Below are 23,720 nucleotides of genomic sequence, written 5' to 3' on the forward strand. Positions count from 1 at the left end.
CAGCTTCTCTCCCTTCTGCAGGGCTTGTCTCTGTCGTTTTTAATTGTCGAGTTTGCAGGAGTCTGTTTGTTTCTTGACTTCTGCTCTTGTGAAGATTGCCTTTCTGGTTGTATGCACACATTCAGGTCTCTGAACCTGAGCCTATATTTAGCTAATAACCTGAACGTTGAGGTGGAGGTCAGGGAAAGACAGGGGACAAGAACGACAGCGAATCCTTCAAAAACCCTTCTCTCAGGCTTTGATGATTGCCCTGTGCTAGGACACTTAGATGGCTTGTCCTGAGCCGAGGGACCAGCATTAGGCGAGAGTATAGGGTCTTCTCTGAGAGTGCACCTTCCTCTGGCCAGGTGTGTGTGTGGCAGGCTCAGTGTCGTCATCTACATGATGCTCTTGATTGCCCTACTTCCCCAAAGTGACCCTTTCCCTGCCTTCTCATTCTAGTTCTTAGGACTGTATTATATGCTCTAATTGCATAGTTTAGCCCAGGCAGCTATTGTTTGGGGAACATTTCCCACCACCCTTCTCCCCTGTGATCTCTGACACGGGGTAAAAAGCAATGAGCATTACTTCAGGCCTTCTGAAACCCGCAAGTTGGCTGGAATAAATACACACACAGTAATTTATGAATAAAATCTGCTTGCTCCCTCTAGAGCTAGAAGCCAGGCTTCCTTCCTGAGAGCAAGCTTCTGCCTCTGCTTTGAAAAGACCACCTCAAACTAAAGAGATAGTGGGACATAGCATGTAGAAAGCCAATACTTTCCTATCATTTTTGATGTTTCCTTTTTATAGAGTCAATGTTTTGTTAGTTTCCATAACTATTTCATTGGGTTCCAAAGTTATGACACAGTTGGTTCTGTCAACTGTGCTAGTTTTTGTTTTGTTGTGTTTGCTTGTTGTGTCATTTTGTCAGAGAACGGGAGCATGGAATTGCTCATACTGACATTGTATACTCTTTGTTGTTTCTAGATAGAAACTGCTTGACTTTACAGTTTGTTCTACCAAGACTCTAAAGTTTTCACGAGCATACCTGCATCCTTTGTGAAGTAGGGCCAGGAGTAAGGAGGAGCTCTACCTTAATAATTCCAGATCAAGGGGAAGAGGAAGAAAAAGAAATTTCATATTGGTCAGCAGTACTTTCATGCAATCATAGAAAGGTCAATGAGCAAGCTGCCCAAGGAACTCATTGTATCCCACTCTCATCTCATCTGTGCCTGGAATTTGATGAGTTTGTTCCCATGAGGGTATCTGGATGAGAATGAAGGAAGCTAACAATTGAGAAATAATAATCACAAAGGAATGGTATTTAGAAAAGCCATTTTTAATAGAGTCAATACTATTGAACACAGTTGAAGGGGAATCTTAGAATCAGAAAAAAGTGTCCTATGTAATTGTAGCTACTAAAAATATAGGAATGTGGCTTCTAGTTAAAGATATACCTTAGATTATGCTACACAATCCTCTTTGACAAACACATAGAGAAAACAGATACAGAGGGGGAAAACAGAAGACATGAGTCTCTGAGGAATGAAAAGTAAGTGAGTTAAACACCGACAGAGGAAATTTGATGGCAGAAAACACACAAAGAGCTCAAGAGGAATAGCAAGCTCTCAGAACACAAACCACGGGAACCAGGAGCCGGGCACCCCTTCCATGGTGCTGAACACTTCCTGTAATACCGAACCATGAGAGAGACAAGGCAACCCCTTGCTCCCCACACCTACCAGATAAGAGGTGGAATATCCAGGACTTAGTCTAGCCCAACAAGAGGTGGGCTGCACTCCTCCCTCCACACTGCCAGGGCAATGAGTGCCCTCTGAAAGGGGGGAAGCTGGCATCTGAAAGGATGCATGGGGTAAACGCAAAGGAGGTTGAATCACATCCTTTTCCCCACAGCCTTGGGGCCTAGAGGGGATGCTCCAACATAGGCTATACTAACGCATAGCCTCATCTCCCACACAGTGAAGGCTGTGATTCACTGTAACAGGTTTGTAGCTGGAGGACTAGCTGTTTTCTCCTGTTCCTTGCTTTTTTCCCCCTCCTTACATTTTAGCTTTTTCAATAAGAACAAACACACAGTGATGAGTGCCCACCCTGGTGCCCACCCACAACCACTGGCAACCACAAAAGTCAGCCTTCGGAAAGGGATCCTAAGAGAAGACAATAGGAAAGTCTGGTTTGGGATTTGGGTGCTTGTCTGGGTTTTTAAAGACTATTGTTTTGTGGCTTGGATAAGCTGCAAGTGGGCAAACATGACAACAGGGGAGGAGTCCTCCCTAACTTCCAGCAAACCTCTCTTGACCAGGAAGGTCATCAACTCATAGCCTGGTGTACTTGAGGCTGCACTGCCACTGTGGCAAGCCTCTGATAAGCAGATGCTGGTGGCTGAGAAAGAGAAAACATCTGTTGGTTGTGGCGTGTGTGTGTGTGTGTGTGTGTGTGTGTGTGTGTGTGTGTGTTGTGGTACTTGACTTGGTCTTGTTTTTAGATTGTATCATTTTTTGGTTTGTTTGTTATTATTCCTTTCCCACTCCATCTGATGGATTCACCTGTCCTGACCTTACCCAGCCCTCCCTGTGTCCTCCCAGCTAGAACTAGTGGGGAAGGGCCACTGTTCACTCCACTACCACCTGCTCACCAAAGAGAAAGTAAACAGTGGAATAATGTCTCAGAAACTACAGTCAAGTTTTGTTCCCATAAAGAAGCAGGACAAAATGAAGTGAATCAATGAGTGCACAGAACCAAAGGACACTCTTGAGGAAGAAAAGGGATTGGAAATATAATTCAGAAGATGATGTTCAGGTATTTCCAACAGATAGAGAGAAAAGGAAAGAGTGAGTGAGCTACAGAAAAATCAGGAAAAAATCTATAGAAGAGCTCAGGAAAACACTACAAGAACAACTTGATGACAAAAATGAAAAATTAGAACCCATGCAAGAATTCCAAATAGAAGTTCAGAATACGAATACTAAGATATTACAATGACACAACACTTTGAAAGAGCAGAAAAGTGGAATTAAAACAATGGAAGGCCAAATTAGGGATCTTGAAGACAAATCTCTTGCTAGCAATCTATAAGATCAATAAACAGAGGTACAAAAAAAACCCTGAAGAAAGTCTAAGAATTTATGCGGGACACTATCAAGAGAAATAACTTACATGTGATAGGAATTTCAGAAGAAGAAGGAACAACAAATCCAGATAAGATAGTCCAAGAACTTCAGGATATAAACTTCCTTAACACCATAAATGATTAAAATAACCCATCAAAAGCTTAAAGAACCTACACATAAATGAAGACTTTTCCATGTTCATGGATAGGAATGCTTAACATTGTGAAGATGTCAGTACTACCTAAAGCAATCCATAAATATAACGTAGTTCTTATCCAGATCCCAGCATCATTCTTTAAAGAAATGGAGAGATTAATCGCCAACTTTATATGGAGAGGAAAGAGACCCAGGATAAGCAAAGCACTACTGTGTTAGTCTGATAATACTAGAAAAACAAATCCACAGAAAATCTACAAAGTCCTCCTCAGTCTCACAAAACACACAGGCAATGATGCCGACTACAGGAGGACAGCTGAATCAGTGAACCTGTAAGCATCTCAGGGCTGGCAGGGGTCTCCACACGGCTGCTCCAGCTCCCAGGGCTGCATTGGGGTAGGTCCATGTGGCTTCTCCTCAGGGATGTCTCACAGGAAGCGAGCCTTGCCAGCTGAGGCAGCCACACCCTCGTCTGACCATCAGACAGCAAGAGACCCAAGAACTAGAAAGCCGAGGCTCACCAAGCCATTTATCGCTCTTCCCTTCAATTGATCCCACATGTGTTTATTGGCCAGGTTGGCACAATAAACCTTAACTATCTCAACTACCTAAGACAGCAGTTCTCAACCTGTGGGTCGCAATGCCTTTGGGGGGTTGAACGACCCATTCACAGGGATCGCCTGATTCATAACAGCAGCAAAATTACAGTTATGAAGTAGCAACGAAAATAATTTCATGGTTGGGGAGTCACCACAACATGAGGAATTGTATTAAAGGGTCGCAGCATTAGGAAGGTTTAGACCCACCGACCTAGGAAGAAGTGCAACGTAAGAGATTTCCCAACCTTAAAACCTAGTGATAATCAAAACACCCTGGTACTGCCAATACAGCTGGGTTTTTTTGGGGTTTTTTTTGTTGTTGTTGTTTAAACTGCCTGGTATCTACAATGGTAGATACATAGACAATTGGAACAGAAGACTGAACCTAGAAACAAATCCAACCACTTGCAGCAAATGATTTTTCATGAGGACCAAAATACATTAAATGGGAAACAGCTAGTCTCTTCAACAAAGGGTGCTGATTAAATTGGATTTCCATTTACAGAAGAATGAAACAGTTCTCATCTCTCACTCCATATATCAAAGTGAGTTTAGGTCGGACTAAAGATATAAATGTAAATCCCAGAGTTAGAAAGATCATCAATGAGAATATAGGGTCTTAATACATGACACAAACACACTACCAAATAGAATGAAAAACACATACAGAGAAGACAACAAAATAGATGACTAGGCCCTTTTAAAAATAAGATACTTGTGTGTATCAAAGAGTAAAAAGGTAATTTACAGATGGGGGGAAATTTTAGTAATGATCGATTGAACAAGGGACTAATCTCCAAAATCCATATAAAACTGCAACACTTCAACAGGAAAAAGATAAATAATCCAATTTTTAGATGATCAAATATTCCGATATAAAAATGATCAGAGAACATGAACAGACACTGCCCCAAAGAAGACATCCTAATGGCCAGTAAACTTGAGAGATGCTCTTATAGCAGATGGCCTCCCTAAACACAAGAGCACTTTGTTTTAATAACTTGGCACTCTTTGATACCTTCCCGACACGATCACTAAAGACAAAATGGGGCACAAGCAAATATGGTGAAGAAAGTGGATGGTGCCCGACTATCAAAAGATAATAGCATCTGGGGCCTTAAAGGCTTGAAGTTAAACAAGCAGCCATCTAGCAGGAAAGCAAATAAGTCCACATGGAAGAAGCACATCAGCCTGTGCAATCAGGTGTAGATGGGAGCAGGTAGCAAAAGATCCAAAACAAATAATTATATCAATGTGAACGAGGGGGGTTGCAGCGGAGACCCAAAGCCCATCTGTAGACAATTGGACATTCTCCCCACAAAAGGGTTACAAGGAAGGGACAGTTCAACCGGGGTGCAGTATAGCACCGACGAAACACAGCATTCTTCTAGTTCCTGAGTGTTTCCTCCCCCCTCCACTACCAGTTCTACCAATCCGGCTAGACCAGAGTACACACTTCGTACACATAAGAGCTCTCGACACGTGGAATTCAGAACATATAAAACCCACAGGAACAGTAGTGGTAACATGAGGGTTGGGGAATGGGGGTGGAGGGTGAGGGAGAGAAAGAGGAACCCATCACAAGGTTGGATCTATAGCCTACCCCCCAGGGGGCCAAATAGTGGAGATGTGGGTGAAGGGAGAAAACCCAGTATAAGACACAAAATAACAGTAATATATAATTGATATCTACAAGAAGAAAAAAATGGAGGGACAGGGCAAGCTATGGAGAGGTTTGATAAGTTGTTTAAATTATTGAATAAAAAAAAAACTTATCTGGAATGTAAACCTGTACCTAATTCACAATGTATATGTTTTTTAAATATATGGGAAAATAGGATCCAAGTGGTAGGATCCAAGTGGAAAGGAGAAATTAAATTAACTTTATAGTTTTGAAATTTAAGGGATGAATATCCGTTTCTGAGAATTTTAAAAACAGTTAAAATTTCTTAAGGAGAAAAAAAGTGATGAAGTTAGAAACAGACACTACTTTGAGTTTTTAAGTGTTTCTTAGACCCTCTGATAAATACTTTCCCATTCTTTGAACTGTTACTTCCTTGTCTTTATTAAAACTCTGTTCCGAAACTTCATCCCAAATCTCTCAGATGCAGCAGTGGTTCCACCTGGTAGGTCTTGTCCCACACTCAACATTTGTGGATATGTCCTTAGAACTGCGTACCTTAAAAGTTCTTGGCTCCGAAACAGATGTTCAGTTTCACCCCACACCGAACACTTAAAAACGAGTGGAGGATCTAACCTCTGGTGCTCAAGACTACAGAACACGATCCTTCCCATAGATCAAAATCCTTCAAGATTTTGCTAACTAATCAAAGTTCATCACTTACAAGTTCTATCTTCCATCAAGCATTGAACATCATTCAGACAGGTTCTTTGCCACTGCCTAAAATGTATCTCCCTTCCTCCGTTATCCAATCACATGTTCTTCATTTTGGTTTAAAGCTCATCAGAAGCACATTATTGCTGTCACCATGTACATTCTCTAAGAAGATACTTTCTCCGTATCTCTCTTCACTTTCTCCTGAGCTCTCACCCCAGTTAGCTTTGCTGTCCGTAATTCTACCAGCAGTTTGTCAAGGCAATCTAGCCTTTTGCTGGTAGACTCCTGTTTGGGTTGTCTAGTGCTGCTGCATAACAGAAATCCACCAACTGATTGTTTAACAAACAAACTTATCCTCTCCTAGTTTAAGAGGCTGGAGGTCTCATTCCACATGGCTGGTTCTAGGAAGTCTTGCTCTATACCTTCTGGTTTGACGAGTTTTCTAGTGTGAGGACCCTGGGCCTGAAAGGGTGCTAGCTTCCTGGCTCTTCTTCCTTGGCGGTAGTAGGTCCTGATCTCTGCTCACTTATTTAATCTCTTCTGTATCTCAAAAGAAATGGACTCAGGATACAGCCCAATGCTATAAAATGTATCCTTCCTCATTAACACAGCTACTCCTGAGCCTACCTCATTGACGTCATAAGGTGAGTATTTTCCACACATCAGGAGGTGACACCTGATCACAGAATGGAGGATAGTTACGTCATGCTATTAGAGCAGCACCCCACATTATCGCTAGGAAAGTCTGTCCAGTGCTGCTCTAACAAAAATATAAAAAGTAGGTGCTTTAAGGAGCAAATTTATTTCCTCATAGTCTGGGAGGCTCTAGGGCAGTGGTTCGCAACCTGTGAGTCACGACCCCTTTGGGGGTCGAATGACCCTTTCACAGGGGTCACCTGATACATAACAGTAGCAAAGTTACAGTAATGAAGTAGCAATGAAAATAATTTTATGGTTCGGGGGTCACCACATCATGAGGAACTGTATTAAAGGGTCGCGGCATTAGCAAGGTTGAGAACCACTGCTCTAGGGGAAAGCTTTATTTTTTTTATCAGCTCTGGAGAAAAGTCCTTGTGTTTTCTGCTCCTGGATGATCTCCAGAGAAACTCTGGTGGTACAGTGGGTTAAGCGTTGGGCTGCTAACCCAATGGTTGGTGTTTTGAACCCATTATCTGCTCCATGATTGAAAGCGTAGGCAATCTGCTTGCACAGGCTCAGAAGCTGTTGTGGAGTAGTTCTGTTCTATCCTGGAGGGTCCCTAAGAGGCATAATCAACAAGTATGGGTTGTAGGGTGACCTTCATGTGGCTTGGTATGTAGTGCCCCCACATGTCTCTGCTTAGTAGTTTGCATTTAACGTTTTTATATCTCCAACAAATATGAATCAAGATGTATCCTGTACTAATACTACATCATTAATGTAACAAAGGTACCCTATTCACAAAAGAGAAAATAGCTGCAAGATTTACAGCTCATATTTTGTCAGGGCACAATTTAATTCATAACAGTTTATGTACAAGAAACTGGTTTTGCTGCAAAGTGAACAGTTGCTTTAAATTAATGGGTGATTTTTAATACATCATTTTAGGGGGGTTCTTATATAACAATCCATAGATCATTTGTATCAATTTTATATATGTTGCCATCATCATTCCCAAAATACTTTCTTTCTACTTGAGCCCTTGATTTAATGGGTGATTTTGAACCCTTGGAGGATAGAGACCTACTGGACATTGACTTCCTGAAGCTTGGGAACTGACACTTTTTTTTAATAATTGTAGTTTAAGATAGGTCCCTGTTTTCAAGGAATATTCTAAAATAGATGGGAATGAGATATAAAATAAAAAATAGATATAAAATAAAAATAGAAGCGAAAAATAAAGCACATATTTTTCATTCAGACCATACATTTATTGTCTTATGAGCTTTGTGCTTGGCACTGAAGAGTCAGGCAAATGGGTCTGTTATGACCTGCCTCACGGGTGAGACAAACCAAATGAAATCCATGGCTGTTGAATTGACTCTGACTTGATGGCAGTGAGTTTGGCTTGAGTTGATGTGTCTATCATTCGACCAGGATCAGGCTGTTTTGATTACTGTAACTCTATCGTTGTTGTCAGGTGCCACCGAGTGGGGTCTGTCCCACAGCGACCCAATACACAACAGAATATAACACGGCCCGGTCCAGCACCATCCTCACAATTGTTCCTGTGCTTGAGCTGATTGTTTCAGCGGCTGTGTCAGTCCACTGCAAATTTATAACATGGTTTAAATCAAGAAGTATAAGTGCAGATATTTTATTCTTTTTTCAAGATTGTTTTGACTATTTTGGCCACCTTTGTCATTCCATATAAACTTGAGGATTTGTTTTTCCATTTCTACAAAAAAGAATGTTGAAGTTTTGATGACAAATGATAGCTTCAGGTAGTAGTGACATCTTAAAAATACTAAGCCTTTGGACTCATGAAATATAGAATGTCTTCATTTATTTAGATCTTTAATTTCTTTTAGTAATGCTTTATAATTTTTCCATGCACAAGTTTTTCATCTTCCTGGTTAAGTTTATTCCTAGGAACTTTATTCTTTTAGATGCTTTCATTTCATTCTTAATCTTTTTAGTATACCAGATGAATAAAATAGTTTGTTCCTGACCTAAAATTTGAAGGATGAGCTTTAAAAATGAGGGTGAGAGCAGAATTAATTGACTAGAATTTTGCTTTTTTAGTGAAAGACAACCATGCCAATCTGGACATTTGTCCATTAGCAGAGACACCACTCATTGGTGATCCTGTCCTGGTTAGATGTAGTTATGTTACAGAATGGTTATGTTATATATGTCATATGTCTCTATAACAAGTAGCTCAGAACTGTCTTTCCCATCATCTTTTAAATGGGGTTGGTTGGCTCTGCCCTCTTTACCAGAGAGGGTCTCAAGGAAGATAATGAATCAGTTATGAAATGCCCACAGAAGTAAAACAGACACTGAATTGATTAGATTACATTAAACCCTGGTCTTCTTCCCTAAGAACTTGGGACCTACGGCTTCACTGACAAGCATGTGTGCAAAGAGCTCACAGAGTATTAGCACCTGTCCCGTCATTTTGAAAGATGGATTCCTGGGCATATGTGCCTTGGATCGGAGCCCATGCCAGGCTCTGGCAAAGGTGAGTGGTGCTGAAGGAACAGCTGACGAAGAAAGGCAAAAACCAGGCTCTGGCATGAGCTTTGCCCAGTCAGCTTCTACACAATAAGAGGAAGCGTGAGAAAAAAAAAAAGGGTGACGAGATTTTCGCTGGAAACCCCAGCTAACAAACTAAAGATAATAGTAAGCATGTTAGAAATGGTGACTGTGTCTATGTTGATCAATGTTTATTACATAGTAGCTATTTCTCATTGGCCTTGTCTATTTTAACCTTTATGAACGAAAGAGTCTTGGGCTTAGTCACTAGTTTCCGCTAGTGAGCTCAGCTTGGTGATGGCAGGGATCTTCTTGGGGGAGAGTAAATGATGGGCTGGTAAGGGTCAGGAACCCAGTGGGCCACGAGTATCCATATAATGACAGGAGCAGTGCTTCCTGGATCTTTGGAATCTCCTGGTCCCCGTTGGTATGAATGCACTCATGCTTATGTGTTTCTGTTAAAGATTTATGTCCACCTGAAGGAAGGTGGGGGCCCAGATGGACTGGATGCTCTGAAGAATAAGCCCCAACTCCATAGCCTGGTGGCCAAAAGCCTCTGCCACAATGCAGCAGGCAAGAACTACATCATCTTTACAGGACCCAGCATCACCAGCCTGACCCTGTTTGAAGAGTTTGAAAAGCAAGGTTTGTGGAGTAGCAAGTTGCTGGGCACCGGGCTCTGTTCCTTCCACAAGTGGGTGGGAGAGGCCAGAGGAGACGAGCACCTTCTGGGAGCTGCACCCTGGGGCAGGCGAGGCAACATTTTTGCACAAAGCTCTGCTGCGGCTTTGGGGCACATTTCCTCTGTGGTCACTGTTGTGTGGCTGTCCCATCGAAAGAGTTCTCCTTCACCACAAGTTTCACAGGACGCCTCCCGAGCTGACTCCCAACATGGTCTCTTCACAAGTGGCAGCAGAGTGCTCGCTTTCTGGAAAGAATCATCTAGATTAAAGCAGGGAACAATAGAGTTGGTCCTTTTGTTGCAAAATCAAAACCAAATGAAAACCACTGCTGTTGAGTCAACTACACTTCATAATGACCCCAGGTGTTAGAGAATAGGGTGTTCTTGCCTAGCGCTCTGCTTCCGAAAGGCCACATCGTATGGAGCAGTGCTCTGCCTGTGAGACAGAGTCAGCCCGACAGCAACAGATAACAACACGGAAGCCCGTCACTGGGCCTTTCTTCCGTGGTACACTGGGTGGGTTCCAGTCAGGAGCCTTTTGATTAGTAATTGAGTCCAAGAGACTTGCACCACTTGCTCCTTGTGTGAAAAGTTGGAGCAACGCCATTCCTACCTTTGGTAGGAACTGGAATGTAGAAAAGAAGATGCTAAGCCAGTCGGGGAAACCCATAGCATGGCCTCCACTGTGTCCTCGTCACGGGGCCCAGGGATGGTCACGAGTCCACTCAGGAAAACACAGCCACTCTGCTCATCTACAGCAGCCCCCAGAATTAGACTATTGTTTAGCAAAGGGTAAAACCAAGTCCCCTCAGTACTGGGAGCAAACCGTGCACTACCTGCAGTCTAGGCTATGCCCTGTCTCACTCATTTGTGTTTTCCAAGGATGCAAAAGGACTTTCTTGGGAATGCTCAGTATTTATGAGCCAAAATCATTCAATGTGAAGTGATCAGAATTTGTGAAGAGGGATTCTAGGAGTGCAATATTGAGGAAATGATAACTCTAATGAATACCGACCGGTTGCTTCGGAAGGTATGACCTCCCCACAGCCCATGACTACCCTGCCTTCACAGTGCCAGGTCCAGGTGTGGGGGACAAGCACCAGGAAGAACTTCTGCAGATGCTAGAGTGACTCAGCAACACCAGTGTGTGTTACTGTGATACTTGCTGTGTCGCACCCACATTGTGCACCCATCAGAGTAGATGGTGGTGGTCCCCAAGCCCACCTGTGCGTGAATGTATGGCACAGACGGGACAGAGTAGGGACTGCAGGGAAGTGTCATGGCCATATTCTTGAAGATGTCCACTAGTGCTGCTTCCTGAGTACTTGAGGTAAATGCCCTGTTATCCTGGGAAGAAAGGGGTGTTCCTTAGCTCCGTGAGTTAGGGACAGGGTTCTTCCAACTGGAGAAAACAGTACGATATGGAAGTTGGAGTTTTCCAAGACAGTGTTAGGTAACAGATAAAAAGATCGTGTGCCTCGGAGTATTTTTAGAAGGATCTAGAGCTTTTGAGCTCTTCACATGGGGCCTTGTGTGCTTTTTGTCTCAGATGACTAGCATTTCAGGCACCTATTCTCCAGCATGACTCTCCAACCCCTACACCTGGCCGCTGGCTTTCTCATTTCCCTACTCTTAGGTGTTGTCTCCTCCAACACACAGCCCCCTGGGAGTTCCAGTGTGCAGCCAACAGTGAAGAAAGGAAGGAGAGTGGAGGGTCTCATTCCTCCTTGGGCATTTCAGAGAATTGCTGTAGTAATGGCTATTTTCTAAAGGCACAGATTACTGAAGACAGAGTGCTTCTTCCTTCTTTCCCTTTTTTGGAAATGCAGCTGCTCTTTAGCTGGTTGTCTCTCCCAAACCCCACACATCATCCTCCACTGTTTAAAAAGATTCTTCCTCTTAAATCTTAGACTTGAGAACTTAGTGGGTATATTAGTCTGGGTAAACTAGGGAAACAAATCCACAGAAACTCATATATACAAGAGTTATATAAAGGGTAAATGTACATTAAGAAAGCATCCCAACCCAGTTCAGTCCAAGCCTGTAAGTCTGACTTAGCCCACATGTCCAACACCAATCCACAAAGTCCTCAAATTCACAAAACACACACAATCACGCCAACTGCAGGAGGGAAGCCAAATCAGTGAGCATCTTGGCACTGGCGGGGGTCTCCACACGGCTGCTCCAGCACCCAGGGCTGCATCGGGGTAGGTCTATGTGGCTTCTCCTCAGGGATGTCTTGCAGGAATTGAGTCTTGCCAACTGAAGCAGGGAACTGACTAAGGCAGTTGCACCCTGGTCTGACCATCAGAGAGCAAGAGACCCGAGAACTAGAAAGGCGAGGCTCACTGAGCCATTTATCTCTCCGCCCTTCAATTAACCCCACATGTGTTTATCGGCCAGGTTGGCACAATAAACCGTAACTATCTCACTGGGTAATCCAATCTGATAGTGCTTGGAATGGAGGTGCCATCAAAACCCCTGTCCTGTGCACAATGGGAGGCTCTCTGGTTTTCCAAGGAATCCGCCCTCCTGTTCCCTAGCTTCGGAGGATAGATATCTAGGGTCTTTTGGGAATAAAGGAATTCTTTAGAGTAAAGGAATCTATCAAGCATCTTCTCCCAGCTTGGTGTAGAGATTCCATGATGAGGAAAGAAGGCAGATAGCATGCAGCTTGGTGCCTCAGTTACTGAGGAGGTCCTGCCAGCTCTTGGGGAGCCAGGAGAGGATAACGGAGGAGGCTGTTTCCCAGGCTCTCAGACATGTTACCACTCTGCTTCTCCAGGATCTTCTCCGAGGACGCAGGTGGTGGTGGCATGCTTGGAGTCTGCAGGGGATGGGGAAAGGTTCGTAAAGAAGGCGAACCTGAGTGGTATTGAAAGAGGCCTTAGTGGAATTTTAATTTAATTAACTTTAAGCTTGTAGATTTACAGGGAAAAAAAACCCACCTTTTTTGTCTTCACACCGCACTCAACATACAAGCCCCGCACAACCATTTTACTTTTAGGCTGGGATGCTCCCTTCTGGTTCTACTCTAGGAAGCCTTCTTCACTCTGCCCCCGCCCTAACCCACCCCAACACACACATTCACCGCACTACGTGGTCACAGGCAAGACTCCACTCTGTCCATAATTGGTGAGTCTTTCCTTCTTCCCTAAAGAAATGAGGATCCCTGTCCCACACTCTTCCACACGCTCTCAGGGTCAGTAAAGTCTGGGTAACGCTGTTGAAAACCAAATCTAAACCAACGGTCACCAAGGTAGTTCCCATTCATAGTGACCCCGTGAAGGGGTTTCCAAGACATACATCTAGAGAGACGGCCTTATCTTTCTCTCCCAGACCAGCTGGTGGATTTGAAATGCCCACCTTAGGGTTACCAGCCCAACACCTACCCAAAGGTGCCACCACGATGCCATCTGGTCAACTCCAACTAATAGCGACCCCATGTACCACACAACACGACACTCACAGCACTGCATTGCCCGGCTACTGGTTTCAGAGTCAGGCTGACCTGAGCTTAATAGTCTTCCTCTCCTCCCAGTGGGGTGAGCCTGGGTTCCTGTCAGCGACAGGAGCCAATCACCTCCTGATGAAGGAACTTGGGGAGGGAGAGGAGATGAGCAGGCAGTTTCTCTTGTTCCTGATTCACTAGCATCCTGCATGTAAGCGCTTGGGTGTGTTCTTACAGAAGGAAGCACCTGGTGGAGAAAGCAAACGGATGAAAGTCTTTAAACTTTCCATGTCTCTTCTAGAGGGACTTCGAAAGGGTTCTTCAGACCAGGGAGTTAGTTCCCTGAGAGAACGAGGAAGAAGCTGCTGTCTCTGAGGCAGGTGTGTTTGGGACTCTATTTTTCTCTCCCCACCAGAGATTTACTGCTGTGGTCTGCTCAGCTCCAGGAAAAGCGACTGCACAGGCCTGCCTATGTCCATGCTGGCGAACCCAGCCACGCCCCAGACCCGGGGACAGTACCGAATCAAGATGAAGGGGAACATGTCTCTGATCTGCTGGTACAACAAAGGGCACTTCCGCTTCCTGACCAATGCCTACTCCCCAGTCCAGCAAGGTACTGGCGTGGAGTGGGTGTGGGGTGGGGGTCTGGTGAGCATGTCAGAGGGGGTGTGGGTAGGCATGGAACAAATGTGAATCCTTGCTCAGCTGGGCAGCACTGTTGCTAGGTTCGTCCTGTCATTCACCAGCCTCTGAGCCTGTGCTGGAACTTGCTGCTCCTCTAATCAGAGGGCAGAGGGGTGGCAACGTGCTTCTGGAGCAAGCGGTGAGCTTTCCCTTGCTTGTCTGCGGTCAAGGAGCTATGATGACGGCATGTGCACTTGACTTTAAGTCTTTCTGTTGTACATGGAGCGTAATAATGGGCTACGTTTGAATGCCGTTTACATAATCACTTTCCCATGTGGGAGTCTGTAAGAAGTCTGTCTTGGTGGGGAGTGGTGGGAAACAATGCACTGCTCTTAGTTTTCATTGTCTTCCTTACAAATTGGGCTTTCTGAGTGTTCAGTTCATTTCTTCACTGGTACCCCCAGCCCCAGGCAATTTAAACTCCATTAATAACAAATGAATTTATTCAGAAAGAGAATTGCTCGTATAATCATGTGCCACACCAAGTCTACTCAGGCAATGCCCAAACACATAAATGTCCGTTGTCCCATGACTTGATAATGGATTTCAAAAATCCTCATCAGAGAATGGGACAAAGCAAAGACAATAGTTTCCCACGTGCAACCTGTGTGCCTCATGCCTCTTATATACAGAGAGATTGTACTGCCAGGTATATAATGGTACGGTACATAAACGCACATAATGTATAATGCTTATGGCCTGATTATCAGAAGAAATGCTTATGTTACTTGTGTGTGTACTGTGCGTTCTAAGTATTAACAGTGCGTGCTTCAACTCATAGGCGGCAGCTTCCAATCTTGTGTGTAATGTGTCTATTGCGTGATGTGGTGTTTTCTTTCAAAAATACTGCCATGAAGTATATCATGACTCCCAAATGCAGCAGACTCCATGCTGGTGGTAGAATCAGCAAGAGGCTGAAGAGAAGTCTCCATCTGAAAGGGAAACAAAGATTAACGAACGATAGGAAGGTGGAAAATCAGGAATGGTTTTACTCATTATTTGGTCGTGTCAGACTTACCAATCAGAATGATCTTCATAAACAAAAAATTATCCAAACTTTCAGTGCCACTGAAAAGTGTAAGGCTAACAGAAATGTGAGAAATTGCTACTAACATGAATTGAAGACCAAACACAAAAGTGCCTCCGTCTCAGCACATTAGCGATCACTGCTGAGGCACAAAGCTTATTCAAAGTGCTTCAAGAAAAAGCAGAGCCTAATGTCCTCGTGGTTACACTCTGTACGACTAACCACAAGGTCAGATGTTTGAAACCACCAGCTACTCCGTGGGAGAAAGACGGGTTTCTCCCTATAAGAGTTAGAGGGAAATCTCACAGGGGCAATTGTACCCTGTCCTGCAGAGTCACTGTCAGTCGGCATCAACTCAATGGCTGTGAGTTTGGTTTGGGCTTGCTGATAATGTGAGGTTTGCACAACATCTGAATCTCTTAGAAAATATCATGGGAACAACTGGATTTAAAGTATCCTACAGCAAAAACAAATTTCTGAAAGGAAATGGAAATGGCAGAAGGGCATTGTACAAAACTATTTATAGTTGTATAGTGAAATTGAATACCCCTTTAATAACCTGCTCAGCTCCAGAAAAAAGCTCCCTTTGTATGCTTTTACATTAAGATAGATTTCTTTTTCACTTTTGAAAGACAATGGTCAAGGAACTCAGTGGTGTGTTTGTGGGCACGCACACATGCCCAATACGTTTAATGTACACTCTTCATTTATTCCCTGCTACCAAGTTGCATTAAGACTAAAATTACATTTCAGTGGAGATTGCAACGAAGAACTCGAGCTTTTTTGAGTGTCCCTGCTCCATTGAGGTTCAGAAGTGTACGGACAAGCTCACTCTAATTGGAGGTTAAGGACAAGGCAAGGACAGGTTTGACATTGGCCCTTTGCTGCTGAAGGAGGGACCTGGAATTGGACATTCAGTTCCAGAGGCTAGGGCCCAGGTACGCTCAAGGGCATCTCTGGGAACAAGAGTTGAGAACCGAGGGCAAGAGTTGCTTCCCACCACATTTGTATTTTTGTGAGAAGAGTCTCTGAGCAGTACAGAGCATCTGTCTGGGAGAAAGAAAAAATTAAAAAGAGGCTCCAGGGAGGTTGCCAGGAGTGAGTATATGATTCCGCATGCAAACCTTAGAAGGTCACCCCAACCCTTAAATCAAGGAACACATGAGGATATCTGAAATTTAGTAAAACATGCTGAAATTTGGGGCTCATTTGTCCTTAATATGGTTATAGTTTTCATTTCCAAAAGTCTACTTTTAAATGTGCTGAAAATCTTTATGCAAGCAGACTAATACAGCTTTCCCCCCCTTGGTGGGCCTAAGAGTCAGCAGAAAGGCTGCCGTTGAGCACTTAATGACTGTATGACCAGAGCTCCTCGAGCTGAAGTGTGGTGTCCATTTGTTTCTAATGTGGTTGCACGTTTCATTTCCAAAGAATCCTCGACTCCCTTGAAAGCCCCAGGCATTAGGAGACTGCACCGCATGTGTGTGCAGCATATTTTGCAAGGCCCACATAGTGCCTGTGTGTCCATCCCAGCACCCCTTCCTTGAGCTGGGCTTTAGAATGCACTCTCTAGCGAGAAGGGGCCGTGGGAATCCCTTCTCCATCCCCTCACTGAGAACACGCTAAGGTGAGCCCAGGGCCCAGGCCCGTGTCTATGACAACAAGCTTCTCCCCGGGGCAGCAGCTCACCTTGGGGAGCTGAGAGCTAAAGGCGGAGTGGAGCGTGGAGCCTGGGGAGCAGCTACTCTTCCCCACTGGTCACGCCTTCTCTAGGCCCAAGCTTTAGCATTTTATCTTTAAGTGAAGGGATATACTTTTCCTTTTAGTCTCCTTCAAAAATGTGGGTTGTTGTTTTGTAAACCCACCTAAGTAGTCCACTCATTTAGATGTGCCAACATTTCTTTCCCTGCTCCCCATATTGATGATCTGTTTTTTCACTATTATAAATAATGATGTGGTGAACATTTTCATGCATAACTGTTTGATCTGGTACATCTTTGCTCATTTTTTCAAAATACATATCTAAAAGTGGAATTTCTGGGTCAGGGAGTATGAGCATTTTCAAAGTTCTTGGGTGGCACAAATGGCTTGAACTCAACTATTGACTTACAGGTTGTCTGTGTAGACCTACCTAGTGATCCACTTCCATAAGAATTTCAGCCGAGAACATCCCATAGAGCACAGAGGGATGGCCAACTGAAAGTCCATGGGTTTGTTTTATTGTTTTGTTTTGTATGTATTCTTATGTTTATTTGTTTGTTTATTTAGTTATCATTTCAATAGGTAAAAAAGGAATCCTTGATCTGCTTTTATCAACATGACTATCCTTTTTAGTTGTTTTTTTTGTGTGTGTGGTAAATTTGTCAATTTATCGCAGGGTGGTTATTGGCTAATTTTTGGAATGCTTTTAGAAGTTCTCTACTAATACTGGTTTTGAAGTGTTTGTCTTTTTATCATTAACTTGAAAACAAGTAAAATATTTCCCCCCCTAGCAACAGTCAAGGTCTATGCCTCACCATTGGAAATTAGCCAGCTATAACCAAGTATATTTTCAATTTATTTCTGCACTTTATGTTTTTATTATGGCCAGTATTTTGAACAATTCTTTAAAAATTCTACACAGGTCTCTCTGTTCATTATTCTCTTTGCTGTAGGCTTTAAAACCCTTCCTCTGGCCCACTTTCAGAGAAATGTCACAATCCTTCTGGGTGTTTCATAGTGTGGGTGTTTATGTTCGCATGAATCCACTTACCGTGTTGAGGAGCTGACATGAGGGCGCCTCGCCTGTTTCTTGTGTTGTTCAATGACAAGAGGCGGTTGGCCACACAGGCGCTCGGTGCCTGGATCTTCAGGCTGGGACGCCGCCCCTCGTCCTCTGACCCTTGGAGAGTCTCAGAGAGCCACAGCTGCACTTGGCTCAGGCCTGTGGGGTGAGCCCTGGTATGGAATTCCTCCCAGATATTTCTTCAACATGAAAATACACTATTTTTTAGGGAAAATAACCAAAAAGAAAGAAAGAAAAAATAAAAATTTATGCAAGTGTGAATCCTGGCATGAGAGGGCATTGGGGAAGGGCAGAACCCCAGGAAGTTTTCTGGGGACCTGCAGGGGACATGTACTTTGGATACGTCCATGTAAGTATCGGTAACATTTTGCAACCTTGTGAACAAACCTCTTCGAAGAAGTCATGCAAAACCCCTTCCTAGTCTTTGCTTCTCAATGATGTAGAATGTCATTAATGAGAGGGAAAGAGACAAATAATAGAACATTTTTACTTTAAAATAAAAAGACACTGCTTGGCAATCACTGCGTGCTGCGAAGGAGGAATACCTTGAAGGCCGGTCTGAAGAAATAGCAGGTCAATCCTGAAGCTGAAGCTGTATTAAGTAAGGGCAACATCTTTCTTTGGCCTTCTGCCTTATCTCTGGAGCCAGCTGCCGGGCACATCTTGGAGAGAGGTTTCTCCTGCTTGGGCAGAAAGGAGGGGAGGGTAATTGATCTCCCTCCGCTTCTCACAACCTGTTGATGGGATTGCTTCATCTCCTTAGTGGTGCCTTTGGGATGCATTCCCGTTTGTGTTGAGTCCGGAGAAAGATCGTTAGTCATGAGAGGGAAACTCACAGCAGTCCTGTGAGGCTTGACAGGACAGCAGGGACCTGGCCAGGAGGAGGGGAGCTGTGAGGAGCAGCCTCTTGGTCAGCTGAGCTTCCCATCCATCCTCTGCTCTGACACAGAGGAGTGCACCATGCTCCCTGACTTCTGCCGCCACCTCCTTTCTTTGCCAGCCCCCCCCCTCCCGCCCGAGAACCTAGAGCTTGTGGAGTGGAAGCTTCTCTGTTTTGCTTTCTCAAGACCCAGGAAGCCAGTAGGCTTGCCTTTGCCGCCCGTGTCTGAGTGTGAGAGAACTCGGGTGACCCAAGTCTCTGCCAGCTGGTCCTTTGCACAGCTCAGTCTGGAACACTTGCCTCACCTCTTTGGAAGCATTTCATTTCCAAAGTCCCTGGGTCTTAGGGTTCATCTCCGCCTCCCCTCCTCTGCTGGCTATTTTAAGTTGGTCGGGGCAGCCAGGGCACTGGCCTTTGGGATGAGCCACAAAGAGAGATTTATGTTCCCTTCTCGGCAGGAGTGATCATCAAGAGGAGGAGTGGTGAGATCCCCTGCCCCTTGGCTGTGGAGGCATTCGCTGCGCACCTGAGCTACATCTGCAAATACGATGACAAATACAGCAAGTAAGTGAGCATGACAGCGCTACTCTGCAAAGGGCTCTTTGCGTCACCCTCGCAGAACAGACGACCTGGTAGGTGATCCCAGCCCTGGGAGCTGCAGATCTGATGGCTCGTCCTGGCTGTCCTGACTCTGCCTCACCTTGGAGGCCTCTCTCTGTCTTGGGTCCTTGATTCCTTACTCTCCTGCCCAGAAACGCTGTTCCCTCTCAGGTGTCCCGAACAGATCAGCTTAGGGAAGCCTTCCAGATCCGTTAGCCCAGCCCTCTTTGCCTTATCCACTTAACACCTGCCCCATGTATTTCTACATTGAGTCCTTCATTTTCTGAAGTAATTACTTCATTTCTGAAGTAATACTGATTACTTCAGCTTTTTTGAATATGGATAAGATGATCTCTCATTCATGTAAAGAAAGGCTGTGGGATAGTGTTGGGCTGCTAACCAGAAGGTTGGTGGTTCAAAACCCCAGATGCTCCAGAAGAAAGGCAAGGCTGCCTGCTTGTGTAAAGATGTTTAGCTCACTGTGAGTCAAAATGGACTCGACGGCAGTGGACAGTATCTACGTGTAGCACGTGCACACGCATACGCACGACTCAGCCAGCATGCATGCAATATGTACATGCAGGTATCCGTAGTGCTATTACCTAGCCAGATACCATGATCCCCAGGACAGGAGCTCAGAAATGAGTGCCAACTTTTTTTTTGTTATCATCCAGTTTTCACATGCATATGAGGTGATAGAAATGCCATGGCTGCGTCAGGTACACCTTGGTTCTCAAAGTGACCGCTTTACTTTTAACACTTGCAAAAGGTCTATTACAGCAGGTTTCCCCAATGCAGTACATCACTGGGTTTCTTGGCTGCTACTTCTGTGAAGGGTGGTTTGGATTCAAATAAAATTAAATCCTTGACAACTTCAAGGTTTTCTCTGCTCATCATGATGTTGTTTATTGGCCACTTTCTGAGGATTTGGGGCCACCAACTATTTCTGTGACTGCAAGTCACTAGGATTGGGACTCACAGCTTAGAACCCAGCAGTCAAGTGGACAGTTGATTGGGCCTCTTTGAGGGTCACTACTTTTCCTGGGCCAGGGAAGTTTCCACGGAAACGATGATAGGGAGGTCGGAGCAATGAAGATGGGCTGCATCATCTCAGGAGCCGGGAGCAGAGGTAAAATATGGCTTTTGGGAGGCAGAAGCCCTTTGCCAAGAATAAAATACCGCCTTTGAGAAGGGATAGGCACGCTGGTTCTAGGGCTGTGACCAATGACCCCATGGCCTGACACCTGACTTCAGCAACCTGCCCCATTCTGCCTTAACTTTCATAGGAAATGTTTCTACTTTCTGTACCTAACTCATTGGGACAAAGCCAGTTCACTGACCCCTGGGCCGCCTTCATGTCTAGAGCGATTCCGTAGCACCTTGCTGGCCATGGGGAAGTCGCCCAGTTCCTCCTGAGTCAGCTGTGTCACCCTGTGTCATTCTCCTTGTCCTCGTAGGTATTTCATTTCCCATAAAGCGAACAAGACCTGGCAGCAGGTGTTCTGGTTTGCCATCAGCATCGCCGTCAACAACGCCTACATCCTGTACAAAATGTCTGACGCCTACCACGTGAAGAGGTACAGCCGGGCCCAGTTTGGGGAGAGACTGGTCAAAGAGCTGCTGGGCTTGGAGGACACCTCACCATCCCACTGATGCCCGGGCCCAGCCAGGGCTCGGGTGAGGGACCACGCTGAGGGAAGACGAACGGAGGGAGAGAGCCTGACATGCTGACATGCCCCAGCAGAGACCTGGAGAAGAGCCGAGAGGCCGTTCCAGGCGGAGCGGAGACTGCCCGAAGGAGTGGCTGTTCTTCCTGGTTTCCACTCAAAGAAGGTCACCTCCTCTGTGAAGCTTCCCCCCCCACCACCACCACACTGTCAGCGCCCTCCATGAATGCCAACGCTAGCCACTGCTACGTCAGTTGTCTCTTCAGCAGGGCACGAGACCAAACAACCCCATTCAGGCCTGGCAGGGAGCAACATCTCGTCGCAGAGGTGGCTTGGGCACAGGGGAGCTGCCCTAGTAATAGCTGCAGGGCTGGGCTGAGCTGTGGCGTGCTCTTCTGGAAACTATCTGCTGCGAGAAGACATGCCGAGCTCTGAGGCGTGAAGTGTCAAGGAGGTAACAGAAGCAGCAGAGGCTTGACCTCACGATTACAATTGTTCAGGGGTATAAGCGAGCAGAGGGCTTTTCACATCTGCCTGCGGGCCAGCAGCTTAAACCAAGTCTCTGAGAAGAAGAGCGAATCTGGGTGCCATTGAGAGAAGTGATGGAATGGGTAGCAGACGCCTGTTCTAATTAACCAGTAAGGCATCCCTGCGCACCTCTGAGCCAGCCTGGCTGGTGTGATGGGGAAAAGGGAAAATGCCAACATCACTTGCAGTGAAGTGTGATGCTATTTTTTCTTATTTTTAAATATATCTTCAGGTTATTTTCTTACTGTTGCTTAAGATCTAATGTCAAAGAAACCCTCCCCCCCCCACCAACTTTTCCACTCCCTCCTTCGCTTCCATCCCCACAGTCATGGCGACTTACATAATCACCACTCTGTGACCGTACCAGGACCAGAGAGGGTGGTCACTTCTAGGGAATTGAGGTGGCGATTTCCCCAAGACCCACAGGCAATCTTGTGGACCTTGTGTTTTGTCACAGAGGTTGTCATGAGCAGGGTCGCTTGTTTTGAACAACAGTGTGAAATCATTAGCTTCCACCCTTCATGTGTCGTAACCCTGGCACCATGACCCTTCCCAAAGCTGCCCTGCAGCAGGGCATGGTTGGCACTGGCAAAGCCTAACTTGGCTTTGCTTAGATGTAATCTGACTTGGAGCCAGAGGGGTTTGCTCCCCGTGCTATTGAAAGGACCACAGGAGAAGCAGCTGGGAATAAGGTCACCTGTTACTTTTCCAAAAGATCAGGGACTCTTTCTGAACCAAGGTACATAGGTCTCCACGGGAACCTCAGGGCCACCGTGGTCTACTGTCCTGATGATCCCCACCTCGGGCAAGAAACAAGGATTTATGACATTTCACAGACCCCTTTCAACCCAACTTTACATCACCATCTCATTTTCACACATGCGAAACCTATTCTACTCAGGCTTTGGGGCTTTTCCTTGTTCTGACTCAGTTACTTGTTGCTGACAGCATGCTCCTGAACACTATCGTTTCTGTATTCCAGGTGGATGACCTTGACCCTTGCCCTTTGGTTTTAATTCAATGCCACGGATCATAGGCCAAATTGTAAATTGTTTTAGAACACCTTTTGCCGTGTCCTTTAATTGGATTGAAAGCACTTTTATCACACGGAGAAATATATTTTTAATTTGTGATGCTTTTTCTACAAGGTCCACTATTTCTGAGTTTAATGTGTTTCCAACACTTAGGAGGATTCTAATGAGAGGTGATAAATTTTCTTTTCTGTCCAAAAAAAGTAAAATAAAAATAAAAGTCTATTTAAATGTTTGTTCTTTATTAATGTTAATGGGCTTAAAAGGCCAGTGACAACACGATGGACTTGATTTCTCGTTATATAATCTAGTGTCAACGATCCTAACTGTTCTTAAACTGAGCACTTAAAAAGAGAAATGCCATGAAGTTTTGGCTGATAGAATATATATTTGTGATGTTCTGTGACCATGCTTGTATTTAAGGTGCCTGTGCCATTTGGAGACAATACTGTGCCTGCCTTCCGGTGTGGTGATTTTTCTTGTGTCTTTAACTTGCTGTGTGTGGCCTGAGTTAAACATGGGAAGGTGGTGTGGAGAACACTGAATTATGAAATATTTAGAGAGAAATTGTAGTGCAAGGTGTTTTAAGTGGTGACGGCCAGTGTGCTGATAAATGATTAGAGAAGTAGGAAAAATAGCACCTCAGCTGGACTCTAGGGAAGCTGGGGCTGGGTCTCCACAAGCGACTTCATCTTACTGCCTAGGGACAGTTTCCCTCCTCTTTACAGATGAGAACAAAGGAACATACAGGAAGTCAGGAAAATCTTCAAAGAATTAGGCCTCCTAGGTGTGATTTATAGTCGAATTGTGAGAGATTGCTTCTGAAAGTTGGTGGGTAAGTGGAATGAGAAGATACTGGAATTTTTCTGTAGACTTTTAGAAGTCTCTTCAGTTTGGGAATCCGGTAAAGTAAATTCGTAGGGAGATTTAACCCGAATGAATGCATTTCTGTCTGTGTTTGCCATCTTCTTTCATGCACCAGGTAAACTGTGTCTGGCTCCAGTG

General features: G+C 44.8%; 1 protein-coding gene across 1 annotated transcript in view; it reads left to right on the forward strand.

The window, feature by feature from the left end:
* Positions 1–22,946, forward strand: part of PGBD5 (piggyBac transposable element derived 5) — a 125,923-nt gene extending 102,977 nt beyond the window's left edge. The window contains exons 4-7 of the mRNA XM_075531974.1: positions 9,845–10,025; positions 13,929–14,126; positions 19,348–19,453; positions 20,947–22,946. Coding sequence (XP_075388089.1) covers positions 9,845–10,025; positions 13,929–14,126; positions 19,348–19,453; positions 20,947–21,142 — 681 coding nt within the window. The 3' untranslated portion in view covers positions 21,143–22,946. The remainder of the gene's footprint in view (positions 1–9,844; positions 10,026–13,928; positions 14,127–19,347; positions 19,454–20,946) is intronic.
* Positions 22,947–23,720: the final 774 nt, after the last annotated feature.

This window comes from Tenrec ecaudatus, chromosome 1, assembly GCF_050624435.1.
Source record: "Tenrec ecaudatus isolate mTenEca1 chromosome 1, mTenEca1.hap1, whole genome shotgun sequence".
NCBI lineage: Eukaryota > Metazoa > Chordata > Mammalia > Afrosoricida > Tenrecidae > Tenrec > Tenrec ecaudatus.